This window comes from Eutrigla gurnardus (genome assembly GCF_963514095.1).
Source record: "Eutrigla gurnardus genome assembly, chromosome: 19".
Taxonomy (NCBI): Eukaryota; Metazoa; Chordata; class Actinopteri; order Perciformes; family Triglidae; genus Eutrigla; species Eutrigla gurnardus.
This window is the reverse complement of record NC_139930.1, coordinates 2,606,441-2,621,896: the sequence shown is the minus strand read 5'-3', so window position 1 is coordinate 2,621,896 and position 15,456 is coordinate 2,606,441. Positions and strand designations below refer to the sequence as shown.

General features: G+C 43.3%; 2 protein-coding genes and 1 long non-coding RNA gene across 3 annotated transcripts; all 3 read left to right on the top strand.

Annotated features, from left to right (window-relative positions):
- Positions 1 to 5,446: 5,446 nt before the first annotated feature.
- On the top strand, positions 5,447 to 6,775 carry LOC311030265. Its single transcript, XR_014598956.1, has 4 exons — positions 5,447 to 5,568; positions 5,656 to 5,891; positions 6,196 to 6,310; positions 6,698 to 6,775. It is a non-coding gene; the product is annotated as an uncharacterized lncRNA (long non-coding RNA).
- Positions 6,776 to 6,911: 136 nt separating this feature from the next.
- LOC311030259 (uncharacterized protein) lies at positions 6,912 to 9,438 on the top strand. The gene is made up of 6 exons (XM_084035914.1): positions 6,912 to 7,000; positions 7,368 to 7,485; positions 7,578 to 7,679; positions 7,756 to 7,929; positions 8,261 to 8,437; positions 8,625 to 9,438. Exons 1-6 carry the CDS (start codon positions 6,920 to 6,922, stop codon positions 8,825 to 8,827), a joined length of 855 nt encoding a protein of 284 aa, XP_083892040.1. The 5' UTR covers positions 6,912 to 6,919; the 3' UTR covers positions 8,828 to 9,438.
- A 3,698-nt stretch (positions 9,439 to 13,136) lies between these two features.
- On the top strand, positions 13,137 to 15,146 carry LOC311030254 (tripartite motif-containing protein 16-like). Its single transcript, XM_084035908.1, has one exon. The coding sequence runs from the start codon at positions 13,143 to 13,145 to the stop codon at positions 14,814 to 14,816; it is 1,674 nt and encodes a 557-aa protein (XP_083892034.1). The 5' UTR covers positions 13,137 to 13,142; the 3' UTR covers positions 14,817 to 15,146.
- Positions 15,147 to 15,456: the final 310 nt, after the last annotated feature.

Here is a 15,456-nt window from a genome sequence, read left to right as displayed (position 1 = left end):
CACATCATCAGTGAAAATGGATGAAAGAGGCCATTATGAACTGGTTGAACAAGGTGTTTTATTTTATTTTATTGGTTTAGTTCAGGGACATTGCACACTAATCAACATTCAAAATGTGAGTGAGCCAGAGTTAGCCTGAGAGGCTAGTTTTCGTCTGTTGTCCCCTGCCAGATATTCAAAAGGCAACCTAAAATTACAGAAATAAAATGCATATAAACAAAGATTAAAAAACAACATAGTAGTAAGAATGAATTGACAGACAATGGCAAACCAACAATAAAATAAGCAGACAATAAAACACAGTGTACATTAAACATTATACGAAAGTGCACAAAACAGTAGATTAGAGCAGGACAAATGCACCTACAATAAAAACACATTCAGCAGCATAGAACACAAACATGCAGAACAAACATATATAGCAGCATAAAGCACAAACATGCAGCACAGACATACATCAGCCTAAAGCATAAACATGCAGCACAAACATATACAGCAGCATAAAAAACACAAACATGCAGCACAATTAACTTAGAACATGACCTGCACAGGGCAGGAGCACACAAGAGACAAGCAAGCAGGACACAGCATTTACCAAGAAGTCGGCAGGAGAAGCAATTGCAGTCCTAGTGTGAACATAATTGGTGACCATTAAGCCATATTTTCAGCTGTCCTGAAAAGGGACGGTAAGAACTAATTTCTCTAATATGAGATGGTAGTGAGTTCCATTCCTGCGACGCTGTAACTGAGAACGCTGAGTGGCTAAAGGCACTTTTTCTTAAGGGTACTACACAGTCTCCCCGGGACGAGCCTCTGGTTGTCCGGTTTGTATTTGACCTCTGAGTGATACACTGTTGAAGTGGTGGGGGGGCTTTGTTGTGCAAAATTTTAAAAATAAGGCAAAGATTTGCATACTTTATTAGGTTTTCCCAGCTCAGAAGTTTATACTTTCTTAAAATTAGACAATGGTGGTAGGTGTTTGACTTCCGGTCCAGGACTTTCAGGGTTTGTTTATACAGTGTTTCAAGTGGTTTAAGTGCTGTCTTTTTGGCTTGTGCGAAGCTGGTCAAACAGTATGTGAAATGTGACATTATCATGGCATGCATATAAATCTTTGCTGCATCAGTTGTCATTGAATTTCTAATAAAGCGAAAATTCGATAAGTTAAACTTAACCCTGTGACCAACTTTTTTTACATGAGATTTGAATGACAGTTGAGAGTCGATTAGGAGGCCAAGGTACTTGAACTCAGAGACAACTTGTAATTTTACTCCTGACAGCATTATGGCTGGCTCTGGAGTGCTACATTGCTTTTTGGAAAAAAACATGCAGACTGTTTTTGATGTATTTAGCTGAAGGCATGATTGAATTAGCCAAGTTGAGATGCGGTTCAATGCATTGGTGAGTGTTGCTGCAGCCTGAAGTTTATTGCTGCCATGTGTAAAAATCACAGCGTCATCAGCATAAAGCTGAATCTCTACATCAGAGCACACAGAGGGCAAGTCATTTATATAAAGACTGAACAGAAGTGGACCTAGTATTGACCCTTGTGGGACACCAGTTAGTGTATCCAGCGCAGAAGATTTTTGATTGCTGACATTCACACACTGGATTCTGTTCATTAAATATGATTCTGACCACTTGAGGGCGTTATTGGAGAAATTGAATGAGGAGAGTTTGGAAATGAGTACGTTGTGATTTACTGTGTCAAAAGCTTTTCTAAGGTCTAAGAATACAGCCCCAACAGTACCTCCCTTGTCCATCATAGACTTAACCTTTTCAATTAAGAGGCAGTTGGCAGTGTCTGTAGAATGATTGGCTCTAAAACCAAATTGCATGGGATGCAGTGAAAAGGGGCTGTTGTTTAAATGGGAAATGAGTTGTTCTGCTACCCACTTCTCTGCGACCTTGGACACCACGGGCAAGATGCTGATTGGCCTGTAATTACAAATAGCCTGAGAATCGCCTGACTTAAAAATAGGTGATACAACGGCTGTCTTCCAAACCTTTGGGAATACCCCTTGTGAGATTGACAGATTGATGATCTGTGTAATGGGGGGTGCCAATACATCTTTAAGATGTTTAAGCATGGCTGAGTCCATACCATAAACATCTTTTGTTGTGGAGGGTTTGAGGGAATTTACGAGCATTTGAACCTTACTGTCTGTGATGCAATTGATGTTAAAAACGGGCAAAGTAATATTAATTGGTATGAGATTCACACAAGTGTGAGGGAAACATTGTGTAATCTCAGCGACAGAATCAATAAAGTATTCATTGAATACTTTAGCCAAATCTGCTGGATCTTGCAACAGGTTACCATTGTCTTTTAGTTCTAATTGCCTGCTGCGCCTTCGATTATCCGACCCCATGAGCTTCTGGATCTGGGTCCAAATTAATTTTGTATTGCCTTTCGCCTCATTAATGATACTTATAAAGAAATTTGCTTTGGCTTTCCTCATCTCTTTAGTGGACTTATTCCGTAAAGTAACAAATATGCGTTTGTCATTCACCCGATTTGACATTAACGACCTTTTGAGCGCAAGATCCCTATCCTTCATTAATTTCAGTACTTCAGAATTCAACCATGGTAGCAACCTCTTTTGATTTTTTTTGCCTTTGACTTTTTTTGTGAAATGATGTACTATGCTCTCAATTTCATTTGTGAATATACTACAATCTTCTTCCACATTTAGCCCTGGCATTAAGTTAGTCCAATTAGTTTGATGTACAGCACTTTTAAAATTATCTAGCTCATTTTTAGGGATCCTGAATTGCTCAAATCGTGTACCACCACTTTGGAACCGTTTCTTTGTGAGTTTTCTAGATATTAGGGTAAGATTGTGGTCCGAGAGTCCAGTAATGAAGTTAAATGACTTAATTACTCTTTCAGGTCTGTTACAAAAGATAAGGTCAATCTGGGTTTTCGAAGAAGTTGTTATTCTGGTAGGCCCTTTAACCAATTGCGTTAGATCAAAATAGTCCGTAGTTTGTTTGAGGGCCTTCCTATTTTTCTTATCTTCCCAGTTGATATTGAAATCACCCATCAGTATGAGCTCTTTCCTTGAATCACATTCTTTTAGCAAGATTTTCAGATGTTCATAGAATCCAGTGTTGGAGGAGGGTGGGCGGTACAAAGCAACAAGGACAAAGGACATTTGAGGTGAAAGAGTTACAGTTACACCAATGCATTCCAGATCATTGTCAGATGACCATTTAATTTGACTACACTGATAGATGTCTTTAATGTAAATCATCACCCCACCTCCTTTCCCATAGGACCTATCGCGTCTGAATAGCTTGTAGCCTGGTACACATGTTGCAGCAGATGGTGAGTTGCTATGAAGCCATGTTTCTGACAGACATAAAAAATCCAAGTTTGACTCTGTGAGAATATGATGGACTTGGTCAATTTTAGAGATCAAACTGCGGATATTCAAATGCCCCCCTAGAAGACCTCTAGGCTTGGATTGTGGGTCCCAAATAACTTTAGACTGGTTTAGAGTTTTGAAAATATTTAATTTGCGGTGCTTTTTAAAGACCGGGTTGACTCCAGCTGGATGAGTACGAGAGTCACGGTTAACTCCGTGAGCGGTATTTGTTGACCAGCGCTGTTTGTTGTGGTAAACTCCGCGTTCGGTGCTGCCCTCGCTCGCCACGGTCGCTGGAGACAACCACATAGCCGCAGCAAGACCCCACGGCGCCGACGCTCCCTCCGCAAGCGAGCCCACCACCGAGAGAGGGAAAGAGACCGACGCCTCCGTATTCGCCGACAGACACGGGTCGCCGCCCGTCAGCACGCCAGAACGCAGGCTCTCTTCCAGAGCGGACAGTCCCGGACCACCGGTCCCGGCCGAGCACACCCCAGCCACGCCGGCCCCGATACTCCGGGCAGGCACCTCACTCCCAGCATCGCCCAGCGGGCGGAGGCGACGAGGAAAGGTAGTTTGTTGTACTTGGTCAAACGGCAGCGTGTCACTACACAGAGTGCTTACCTGAGATAAAGTTGTGTGGCATGTTACATCCGCTGTGATGTTGTTTTGATTCACCGGCTCACTGTGTAGTGGGCCGGGGCACGGATGAATATCTCCAGATAGCAGCAAACAAATCGTAATAAGAAGAGCGTCACTTTGTCGCAGTTGAGTTGGTGGTTTAAAGTGCTTCTTTAAGCGAAGGTACAGAGATGGGTAAACAATTGTTGTAGCCAAAACATGTTTCCCAAATCCGAAGTTACCTATGGCTTGGTTTGTTTGTTGACTTAGAAAGTCGGCGTTACCGTAGACGGTGCTAAACTGTTTCATGTCAACCGGTTTCATTAACAAAATGTTGTTTGCAGGACTTAAAAAGTTTAAAAGCAAACTGTATACTAACAGAGCTGTGACTGCACCTGCTCTACCTGCCGCCATCTTGCAGTGTGTTCAAAAGATTTTGCTTTCTGTTTTTTGTCTTTAGGTTTCGATAAAATGCACTACATAAACTTGAACTGTTAGTGTTTTATATTTTGACTATAGGTATTAATTTGTGAAATTTTCATTACTCCAGTATGTCTGCTGCCCATTCCTCCACCAACACAAATGTGCTCCTGTGGCCGAGACCACGATTACACCGTCATGCCAGGAAAGCAGACTGTCTTGGTGACTATCAATGGTACCTTGTCACTTCCTTCTACTGTTTGTATCCCATCACAAGCCAATAATGGCTCAATATTATCACTTGGTCCTGTTTTGTACCTATAATGTGAAATGGTATATGTATTTTTTTTCAGGTCCATACAACCTCTGGTTGCCTGCTGTCAGTTGCCCACATTGCTCCTGCAAGTGGACACCAGGAATCAGTGACTTCATCAGTTGCAGATACTGGCCAGCAACAGCAAGCTGCCAAATGCTGTTTAAATTTGATGTTTTTACATCATTTCAGCAAATGAAGTTGGCCAGCCCAGCTACATCCCAGAAAGCATTTATCAGAATGCTTGAACATCGGGCCCATCGCACAGGACGGGTGAGAACTCTTGTTATTTGAAATTTTGAATTCCAAATTGCAAAGTTTGGAATTAACCAAAATAATACCATCCTTGTTTTCAGACGGGCAGTATTTGCGGTGATACCTTTCACAGGGTATATCGCGAATTTGCCTTCTGCCACTGGAAGAAACACGTCTGTGCCTGGTTGAGCCCTTCAAGTGCCCTGCATGCACACCAGACATGCTTGCCATATCTGCAGATGGTAACAGAAAGCACTACCGCTTCAAAAAGTCCAAAGGGTCAGCAAACTATTTTTCTAATCTTAGTAATACCTTTTTGTTTCGGTTCCATGGCCCTAATCCATGGCCAATAACTTCAGTAATGTTATTTATTTTTACCTCCACAGTAAATCACAGTAATATTTAACTACTCCGCTAATGTGAAATATCAGCATTCATTTCGACAGGTGACATAAAGGCTGTAATAAAACAAGGAAATTCTTCTGATTTAACAGGACAGATGAACCACCTCTCTTTGATGGCCTGTTCATCGCTGAAGATGCCAAAGTGTCTGCCTTTGTGGATCATATTAGAAGCCAAATGACGATTGTAAGGTTTTATCCAACCTCCTACCACTTCTTTTTCTTTTTTTAACTTGTCTCTGGGCTACATATAACAGATTGTGTCTCCTTTCAGAGGACTGGTCATGACGTCTGTGGGCCGGCAACTTTTACAGCAGGGCGAGAAACCTCACGAAAGTCCAGGGCCAAGGTGGACGAGGAGGGCCTGGAAATTGCCGTTTGCAGACATGGCATTCTGCTTCAAGGCTTAAACCACTACCGTGGTGAAATCTATGCCTACCCATTGTTCCTGCAGAAAGAGCTTGCTGAAGCTGCAAACATAACGTTCTTTTGTATGGACCTCACTTGCAGGTAATCTTAACCCTTTCCAAGTCATAAATGAAGTTTTCACTGGTATTTTGCACTGTATTAATTCCTTGTAGATTGCCACAACAGGCCTAGAATCATGCCTTTTTTATGGCTGTAGAAAGTTAATATAGCTTATGTGGTACAACCTCCATGTCCACCAGATATAAGGCATTATTATCTCTAGCATTGTTTTTGATACATGTTGTTCTTCGGTTGGTAACAGAGATTTTACTGGTTACTACCTCTGATTTATCTCCCTATAATCATGGCAGTATGCAACCTAAGCACTAAGTGGTTTTCTCTACAGGTATTGGCCATATTTGGAGAAGATGGCAGTGAAGTTGCCTGAGCTCCAAATACTTACAGCCATGAGGCCTTTCCTCTCTGTAATGCATGCCAAGGCTCACACTGGCAAATGTGAGGTACAGTGTGCAAGTTAAGAGTTTGTGTCATAAGAAGATTGACCACATTAGTGAAATCACTTAATATGTTGTAATCATGTTACGGGCTTGTCAAAGTTCCTGTAAGGCCAGAGATATACTTGCTTTTAACTAGTATTCACCATAGCTACCTTTTTTTGCATAGTGTCATTTTGGACAGTTCTTTTGCAGCTCCTCAGAAATAAAGATGTTGTTAAGGACACACATGCTTAAAAAGGAAGTATATCTCTGGCCTAACAGTTACAACTGGTGAGGAAACAAGTACAAAAACATGCCCGGACACTTTGGTGTAAGCAAGAGAGCAAGTAAATACAGGTATTTTATAAGCAGTGCATATATTTGTGTATATGTTTGTTTCTTTTGGAGCAGGTGAAGTGGAGTGGCAGAAACCAGGATGGTGCAGGAAATACTGTTGGTGAGGAGGTGGAGCAGGTCAACAGTTTTCTCTCAATGGCAGCTCTGACCACAAAATACATGACCAAGTCAGGTTGGTTCAAAAAAATGAAGTGGCATGCTTTGAAACGACACCAGATAATAACATTGATTTGAATGTGCATATTCTCTGTTTTGTTTTATACAGGCAGAGCTGATATGATAACAATGCTTGCAATGGAATGGAACAGCAGGAAGGTGGAGAGTCTCCACAAGACACTGGCAAAGCGATTTGTCAAAGTAAGAAGTCTACACTTTTTTAACATTTACATTTGTCATTGAATGGTTAAATGGATGGTAAATGGAATGTATTTATATAGCACAGCTTTCTAGTGTTTGTGACCATTCCAAAGCTTTACAAAGTATGTCCACATTCATCTCATTGTCACACACATTCATACACGTGAATACACTGGTGACTGAAACTACTGTACAATGTGCCAGCTCCTCATCAGAATATAATTCACATAGACAGCAATATGGGATTCAGTATCTTTCCCAAGGATACTTTGACATGTAGAATGCAAAGTATTAAGCATTTAGCAGCAGATAATTGAGTGAACATTCTTCTGACATTGTATTTTTCTGCTGAAAACATTCTAAATAGACTACACAGAGAGCAGAGTTGGAAGCTGCAAATCTTCAGCATCTCCAGGAAGACCTCAACATCACACTGGATGACACAGAACAGTGGGTGGAGGATGTGAAGCAGTGGGCAGCCACTGGTAAGCAACATTGTCGCTGACAAGTCAGTTTGGTACTGTCATTCATTTGGCTTCATTTGGTTTTCAAACTCTGCCTGTTTCTATTTTTCAAGAGAATCATGGTGCTCATAGTAGCCAGGAAGAGCTCCAGAGAGAAATAGATGAGATCATCTATTCCCTCAGAAGGAAGAAGCATGATCTCTATCGACAAAATGGTATTTAGTATTGCATCACTCAACAACTAATGCTTCTTTGTTATTCTTACTAATAATACTTTTTTTAAACTAACAGACAGCAATCAAACAAGGCAACGGAAACGGAGGAGACTGGGTGAGCTCAAGAAAAAACTAAGAGAGAAGATAATCCAGTTCAACACTGTTGCTGCTGGTCAAGACACAACTGACATAGAAGCAGCATGCAGCCTGTCTGATAATGTGGTTCTGCCTTGGGAAGTGCAAGGAGATGGTAAGCAAAGTCATCATTTTGATATTGAGCTGTGAATATTGGTTTAAAATACACTGACAAAGTCCATACATGAAAACATATTGGCCGATACCGATATCAATCCAATATGATATCAGTACGAATCATACATACTTTTATTGCTTATTTTGTAGTATGGAATGTTAGAAAAGGCTTGATTAAGTGATAGAGATCAGTCAAATAGAGAACAATAGTCAGCAACAGTAGGTATGAGGAAAAACTGACCCATTCTTTTATTAACCAATGGGCACATGAACATGGAACATGCTCAAATGTTTTGATTCTGTCACATCTGTTCTCTATTCTAAAATAGTGGTGAGCCTCCGTTCGAAGAGGCGACTTTTCGACCAAGTCATGCTGGTCGGGCGTATGGAAGAGGAGAAGCTCATAATTGTGAAGGAGATGACCCAGCATTATCAGTGCCTGAGAAAGGCATTAGATAATCTGGAGAACCTCCTTCATCACACTGAGGACAACATCAGGAACCACAGTATGTTCTACAAATATTCTATTTATTTATTTATTAAAAGAGGAGCATTCCCAATGACTGACATTTTTTTTATTTTCCTTTTGAGTAGACAAAAACACAGCCTCAGAGTTGGGCATTCAAACTGCATTACATTTCCAAATGTATCTGCCTAATTTTAAATCTCATTCCTTTTCACTTTTCCCTCAAGCCACTCCTTGGGATATGACCGAGGCCGGATACAGGGGACCGCACGCCTGTCTTTTACAGAGAAAAGACTTTCTCCAAAACAAACTGAGTGCAGTCACAGGCACCTACGCCACTGTCAACACAGAGCCCGGTTTCTTCACAATGGAGGAAGACGTGGAAAGTGAAGAGGACAGCAGTAGTGAAGATTCTGATGAAGAAATCTAGTTGGGAGGAGAGGGAGGGGTGGGGTGGTTTACAAGACTCTTGTTTTGTAAAAATCCCACGGCGGAGGAAAAAAATGTAGATTTCTTGTAGATGTTATTATCTATGTTGTAAATATATGTTGTATATTGAAGCCATGGAAAGCCATGCCTATCAAAGCTTTTGACATCCAAACTAATCAGCGCCTTGGCGGCTACATTCATTAGCTAGCCTTTCCTTCATGTTAACTTGTCTTCAGACTTCAAGCTTCATTTTGTCAACAGGTGCCTGTTCAAAAATGTTATTTTTATTCTTTTGCTATTCTTCTTTAATCAGACTTGCATTTATATAGATTTGAAAATGACAATGTTTTTTAAAAAAGCATTAAAAACAAGTTTATTATAACTTAAATATAAGTTTAGTGAATGTAGGTGAACTCTGACCTATGCTGGTTCTGAGGTCAAAGCAAATGTGTTATTTCATAAGTGTTTCAAACTGGTCGCCCTTTGTCAGATTCACGACCCAGGAAGTATCTCTCAGGGTCAATAAGGTCGGTGACCCCTGGTTTACAGTGTCATTCTTTAATCTGTCTGGAGGAGAACTTTAACATCTGGAATAAATACATGTACATTTAATCCACAACTGTGTCTTTTTTGAAACCCACCTGTTTGATATAAAAGCATCTAAAGTTTGAGTTTATTTGCACATTAAAAATGGAAATAAAGCTCATAGGCTACATGATGGCCACTAAATCTGTCCAAACTACACAGAGAAGCACATCGCTCTCTTGAAGTATGTTCACAAGCAGCAACGTTAGCTAACGTTGTTAGCTAGCTTTAGCTTCACTAATAATCAATCTGATTGACGTGTGGGGCACAGTCTCGATAGCCACATTATATGTAAACAAACTTTAAACCACATTATTACACCAGAACAACAACAATAGATCCAAATTACGAACCCCAGAAGTTCTTTTTTCAAACGTTGATCGAACAGTTCTGTCTTTGAACGTACCCCTGTTAGTCTGCGAACCGGAGCGACAAGAATAAGTGCTAAAATAGCGCGATTAAATGTTTGTGTTAATGTATTTATTTACAAAGGCTTTCTCAAAATATAAACACATTTGACGTGGTTTGACTTTTTATGCTAAAAAATAAGTGGATAGATAATTTCTAAACCCTACGTTTAGAAACCTAACCTAACCCGGAAGAATGCTTGAAGAACGACAGTCTGGTCACGTGGTTGCTATGTGTGTGTGTGTGGTGCGCCATTTTTAATGTAGTTTTAAAGTGTTTTCCCTATTATGTGACGAGATTACAAGGAAGCTTGGAGGCTCTCCAGATGTTTTTGGTAGTGGAAAACACATATTTATGGTCAAATCTGATTTTTATTATAATTAAGAGGTTTAAATCTTGTTTTTTCTGGGTTTTGACCCATACAGTTGCGCCCCCTGTTGGATTACCCTCTGTTATGGTAGTAGAGGTCAAGACCTTTCCAATACTGTTGACCCCATGTTTGTAACACATTTCGTTCCCGTCCTGTAAGCATTCATAAGTGTCTCATTTTCAAGGTTCAAAGGTCACTCCTGAGAAGCAGGAACCTCACACAGTTCTCATACTGATATATGTCACTCTCTAGGCCAAGACCTTTCCAATGATATTTTCATTGTTGTCCATTGTTGTAAATCTTCCATCTTGCTCCAAGCCAGCCCCTTTGAGATGGAGTTTCTCACACCCCTTTCAGGTCCAACTTGGATAAAATCAGAAGTACATCTTTTCAGGGGTATTTACTGGCCAAATGTGTTTAAGATATTGATGACTGACCTATTCACAATCATAATTATCATTTTTACCAAGTTGACATACATTTTTCTCCATCAGCAACATCATGTCTATGTAGTATGGTTTGGCCTGATCAAGGTTGAAACGTCTGTATTTTATAGCAGGGGCCATTTAAAATCTTCATCCTGACAGTCAGAGAACCTTCTTCCTCCCTCTTCAACCGCTTATCCTGGATAGGGTCGCGGGGGTAACAGGTCCAGAACCATTTCATTTCATTTATGTTTAAGAAGGAATACAGCTAGCAACTCGTATATGTTATTTCAAAATATTTTACTACATATCTATCCAGATGAGGTGATGCACTGTATAGAGCCGTCAGATCATTTCCTTCTCCTTCCTCTACCTTTTTTGCAGCCAGGAGACCACAGTGGAAATCAGTTTCTTGCACACATCACATTGTCACCTTGTTAAAATAATTGCCTTAGTCACTTTTTGGCAAAAATGAGTTTTTTGCCTAAATGGTCTCCACGTGTTGCTGCCAGCTGGTAAAATCACCTAATTCCTCAGTTGACAAGATCATGAAATTCTGCCCCTTTTTCAGAACGGCCTGATGTCAAGAGAGTGTAGAGCAGTATTATTTAGTATAACTTGCAGTAGAGATGCCGATTCCCATCCTGCAGGTCTTTGGACTGTGGGAGGAAGCCGGAGAACCCGGAGAGAACCCACGCTTACACGGGGAGAACATGCAAACTCCACACAGAAGGAGCCAGGGCCGACCTGGGAATCGAACCCGGGACCCTTTTGCTGCGAGGCAAGAGTGCTACCCACTACACCACCGTGCAGCCACCGATTTTAGTCAATTACTTTAATTAAAAATACTGGCGGTAAGAGTCAAACAAGACCACAGCATGGAGACCCAGGGGAGGATTGGCCATAGGGAGTACCGGGAGTTTTCCCGGTGGGCCGGTCAATAATGGGCCGACAGTGGCTGCCTTTTTTTTTCTCTTTTTTTTTTGCTGCAGCCCAGGGAGAGAGACATGCACCGGCCCACAGAGCTCAGCTGCAGCCCACAGACACATTAGAGGCCCAGTGGCTTGTCTGTCTAAAGAATACCTGGCCCAGTGGCCCTATGATAGGCTACAGAGGCCCAGTAGTCCCACCCATTTTCCAGACCCCTACTAACCTGATTAATAGTTGCTTTTATTAACCACTATTTTATATTTTCATCAAAGCATGCCACACATTTGCAGATCTACAAGCTTAAAACTCACATGTTGCCATGTGGTGTGGTTTGACCACCTTGCTATCAGCCTGCCAATGCCATGAGTGAGTTAAATAAACAACACTCTTGAATCTTAAATCCTTTCTCCAGTATCCTTCTTAAGAGCAAATGAGCAACATACTGTGTAGTCATCATTTATGTTATTCAAGGCTCCAGAATATAAAGGGATATTATTCAGTATAGTAGTGTTATTAAGGGCTTGTGTGATTATATGTACAGTACATCAACGGGCCGAGTTGGCACAGTATCTGTGGCGGATTGTGGTGGGCCAGTCTGGACCAAAAAGTCCAGGGCCGAATTTTTGTCCCAGTCCAGGCCTGGGGAGACGTGCTAGGCAAGAAAGCACAAGGACTCAGGGGGAACATAGAGAGAGAGAGAGAGAGAGAGAGTGAGAGAGAGAGAGAGAGAGAGAGAGAGAGAGGCTCAGTGTGCCACTATAATCCCCCAGCAGTCTAGGCCTATAGCAGCATAACTAAGAGCTGGTCCAATGCAAACCTGAACCAGCCCCAACTATAAGCGGTGTCAAAGAGAAAGGTTTTAAGCCTACTCTTAAATGTGGGAACAGTGTCTGCCTCCCGAACCAGAACCAGAAGACGGTTCCACAGAAGAGGAACATCATGACTGAAAGCTCTGGCCCCTGTTCTACTTTTGGAGACTTTAGGAACTACAAGTAAGCCTTTATTCTGAGAGCGAAGAGCTCTAGCAGGACAGTATGTTTAATGAAGTCGGCAGGTCTAATGATGTCCCCAGGACCAGACTCAAATCCAGGGGGGACCAAGCCTTTGTGGGGGCTGCACCAAGGCTCTGGATCAGCCTCGGGACATTAGATCTGCCCAGACCCTGGAGGTTTTTATGTCCTCATTGAAGACTCAGCTTTTCTCTCTGGCTTTTGATTCAAACTGAGCAAGACATCCTTTTATTGTATGTTTATGTGTTCTGTCTTATATTATTGCATGATGTCTACTGTTTTATTTATTGTCCAGAACAGCACTTGTCAACTGTTGGGTGTTTTAAACACGCTTTATAAATAAAGTTTGAGTTGAGTTTGAAGGCTCTGTTAGAAGTGAGGAAACAAAGTCAATGTGCCGCTCCTCTTCCTGGAATGAACCCCAGCTTGAGAACGCCTCCCTCCTCTCTCTGCTCACACACACACACACACACACACACACACACACACACACACACACACACACACACACACACACTTCCTTGTTCCTCCCCTTTAGACCATGTGAGGAAAGTGAAACTCAGACAGTCGTCGTCGCTGAGAGGTGAAATGGCGCAGAAAGGAGTTCAGCTGGACCGGGAGACCTTGTCTTGTTCCATCTGTCTGGATCTACTGAAGGATCCGGTGGCTCTTCACTGTGGACACAACTACTGCATGAAGTGTATTGGAAGCTTCTGGGATGAGAAGGAGATCCACAGCTGCCCTCAGTGTAGGCAGACCTTCATACCGAGGCCTGTCCTGCAGAAAAACACCATGTTGGCAGATCTGATGGAGGAGCGGAAGAGGACTGGACTCCTAGCTGCTCCTGCTGGTCTCTGCTATGCTGGACCTGAAGATGTGGCCTGTGATTTCTGCACTGGGAGGAAACTGAAAGCCCTCAAGTCCTGTCTGGTGTGTCTGGCCTCTTTCTGTGAGAAACACCTCCAGCCTCATCATGAATCAGCAGCATTTAAGAAACACCGGCTGGTGGAGCCCTCCAACAAGCTCCAGGAGAACGTGTGCTCTCGTCATGATGAGGTGATGAAGATGTTCTGCCGTACTGATCAGCAGTCTATCTGTTATCTCTGCTCTGTGGAGGAACATAAAGGCCACGACACAGTCTCAGCTGCAGCAGAAAGGACCGAGAGGCAGAGAGAGCTGGAGGGGAGTCGACTAAACATCCAGCAGAGAATCCAGGACAGAGACAAAGATGTGAAGCTGCTCCACCAGGAGGTGGAGGCCATCAACCACTCTGCTGATAAAGCAGTGGAGGACAGTGAGGAGATGTTCACGGAGCTGATCCGTCTCATGGAGAGAAGACGCTCTGACGTGAAGCAGCAGGTCAGATCCCAGCAGGAAAGGGAAGTGAGTCGAGTCGGAGAGCTTCAGGAGAAGCTGCAGCAGGAGATCAGTGAGCTGAAGAGGAGAGACGCTGAGCTGGAGAAGCTCTCACACACAGAGGATCACAACCAGTTTCTACACGACTACCCGTCACTGTCACCACTCAGTGAGTCCACACACTCATCCAGCATCAACGCCCGTCCTCTTCGCCGCTACTTTGAGGACGTGACGGCGGCGCTGTCAGAAGTCAGAGATGGACTACAGGAAGTTCTGACACACAGATGGACAAACGTCTCACTGGCAGGGACTGAAGTGGATGTTTTACTGCCACCACCAGAACCCAAGACCAGAGCTGGATTCTTGAAATATTCATGTGAAATCACACTGGATCCAAACACAGCATACAGACGTCTGTTATTATCTGAGGGGAACAGAAAAGCAACATGGAGTCAAAACCAGCCTTATTCTAGTCACCCAGACAGATTCACTGATTGTTATCAGGTCCTGAGTAGAGAAAGTGTGACTGGACGTTGTTACTGGGAGGTGGAGTGGAGAGGAGGTGAAGTTGGTCGAGTTGGTGTAGCAGTCGCATACAAGAGTATCAGCAGAGCAGGAGGAGGGAAACCATGTGCGTTTGGATACAATGATAAATCCTGGTCTTTATATTGTAACAATAACAGTTATAACTTCTGGTACAACGATGTTAAAACTCCCGTCTCAGGTCCTCGGTCCTCCAGAGTAGGAGTGTTCCTGGATCACAGAGCAGGTATTCTGTCCTTCTACAGCGTCTCTGAGACCATGACTCTCCTCCACAGAGTCCAGACCACGTTCACTGAGACCCTCTATGCTGGACTTCGTGTTTATGGTGATGGAAGTAGTGGTGAGATCTGTAAACTCAACTAGACAGAAGTCATTTAAGAGCTGAATGACTTCACCTTCCTCCTCCTCTCCTCCTCTCCTCCTCTCCCCCTCCTTTCCTCCTCTCCTCCTCTCCCCCTCTCACCTCCTCTCCTCCACTCCCCCTCTCACCTCCACCCCTCCTCTCCCCCTCTCACCTCCTCCTCTCCTCCTCTCCCCCTCTCACCTCCACCCCTCCTCTCCTCCTCTCCCCCTCTCACCTCCTCCTCCTCCTCTCCCCCTCTCCCCCTCTCCCCTCCACCCCTCCTCTCCTCCTCTCCCCCTCCTCCTCTGCTTAGTGATGTACTTCTATGTTCTCCTCCTCCTCCTCCTCTCCTCCTCTCCTCCTCTCCCCCTCTCACCCCTCCTCCTCTTCATCCTCCTCCTCCACCTTTCACATCCTCCTCCTCTCCCCTTTCTCCTCCTCCCCCTCCTCCTCCCACCTCCACCCTCCTCTCCTCCTCTCCTCCTCTCCTCCTCTCCTCCTCTGCTTAGTGATGTACTTCTATGTTATCCTCCTCCTCTCCTCCTCTCCTCCTCTCCCCCTCTCCCCCTCCTCTCCTCCTCTCCCCCTCCTCCTCTGCTTAGTGATGTACTTCTATGTTCTCCTCCTCCTCTCCTCCTCTCCCCTCCACCCTCCCCCTCT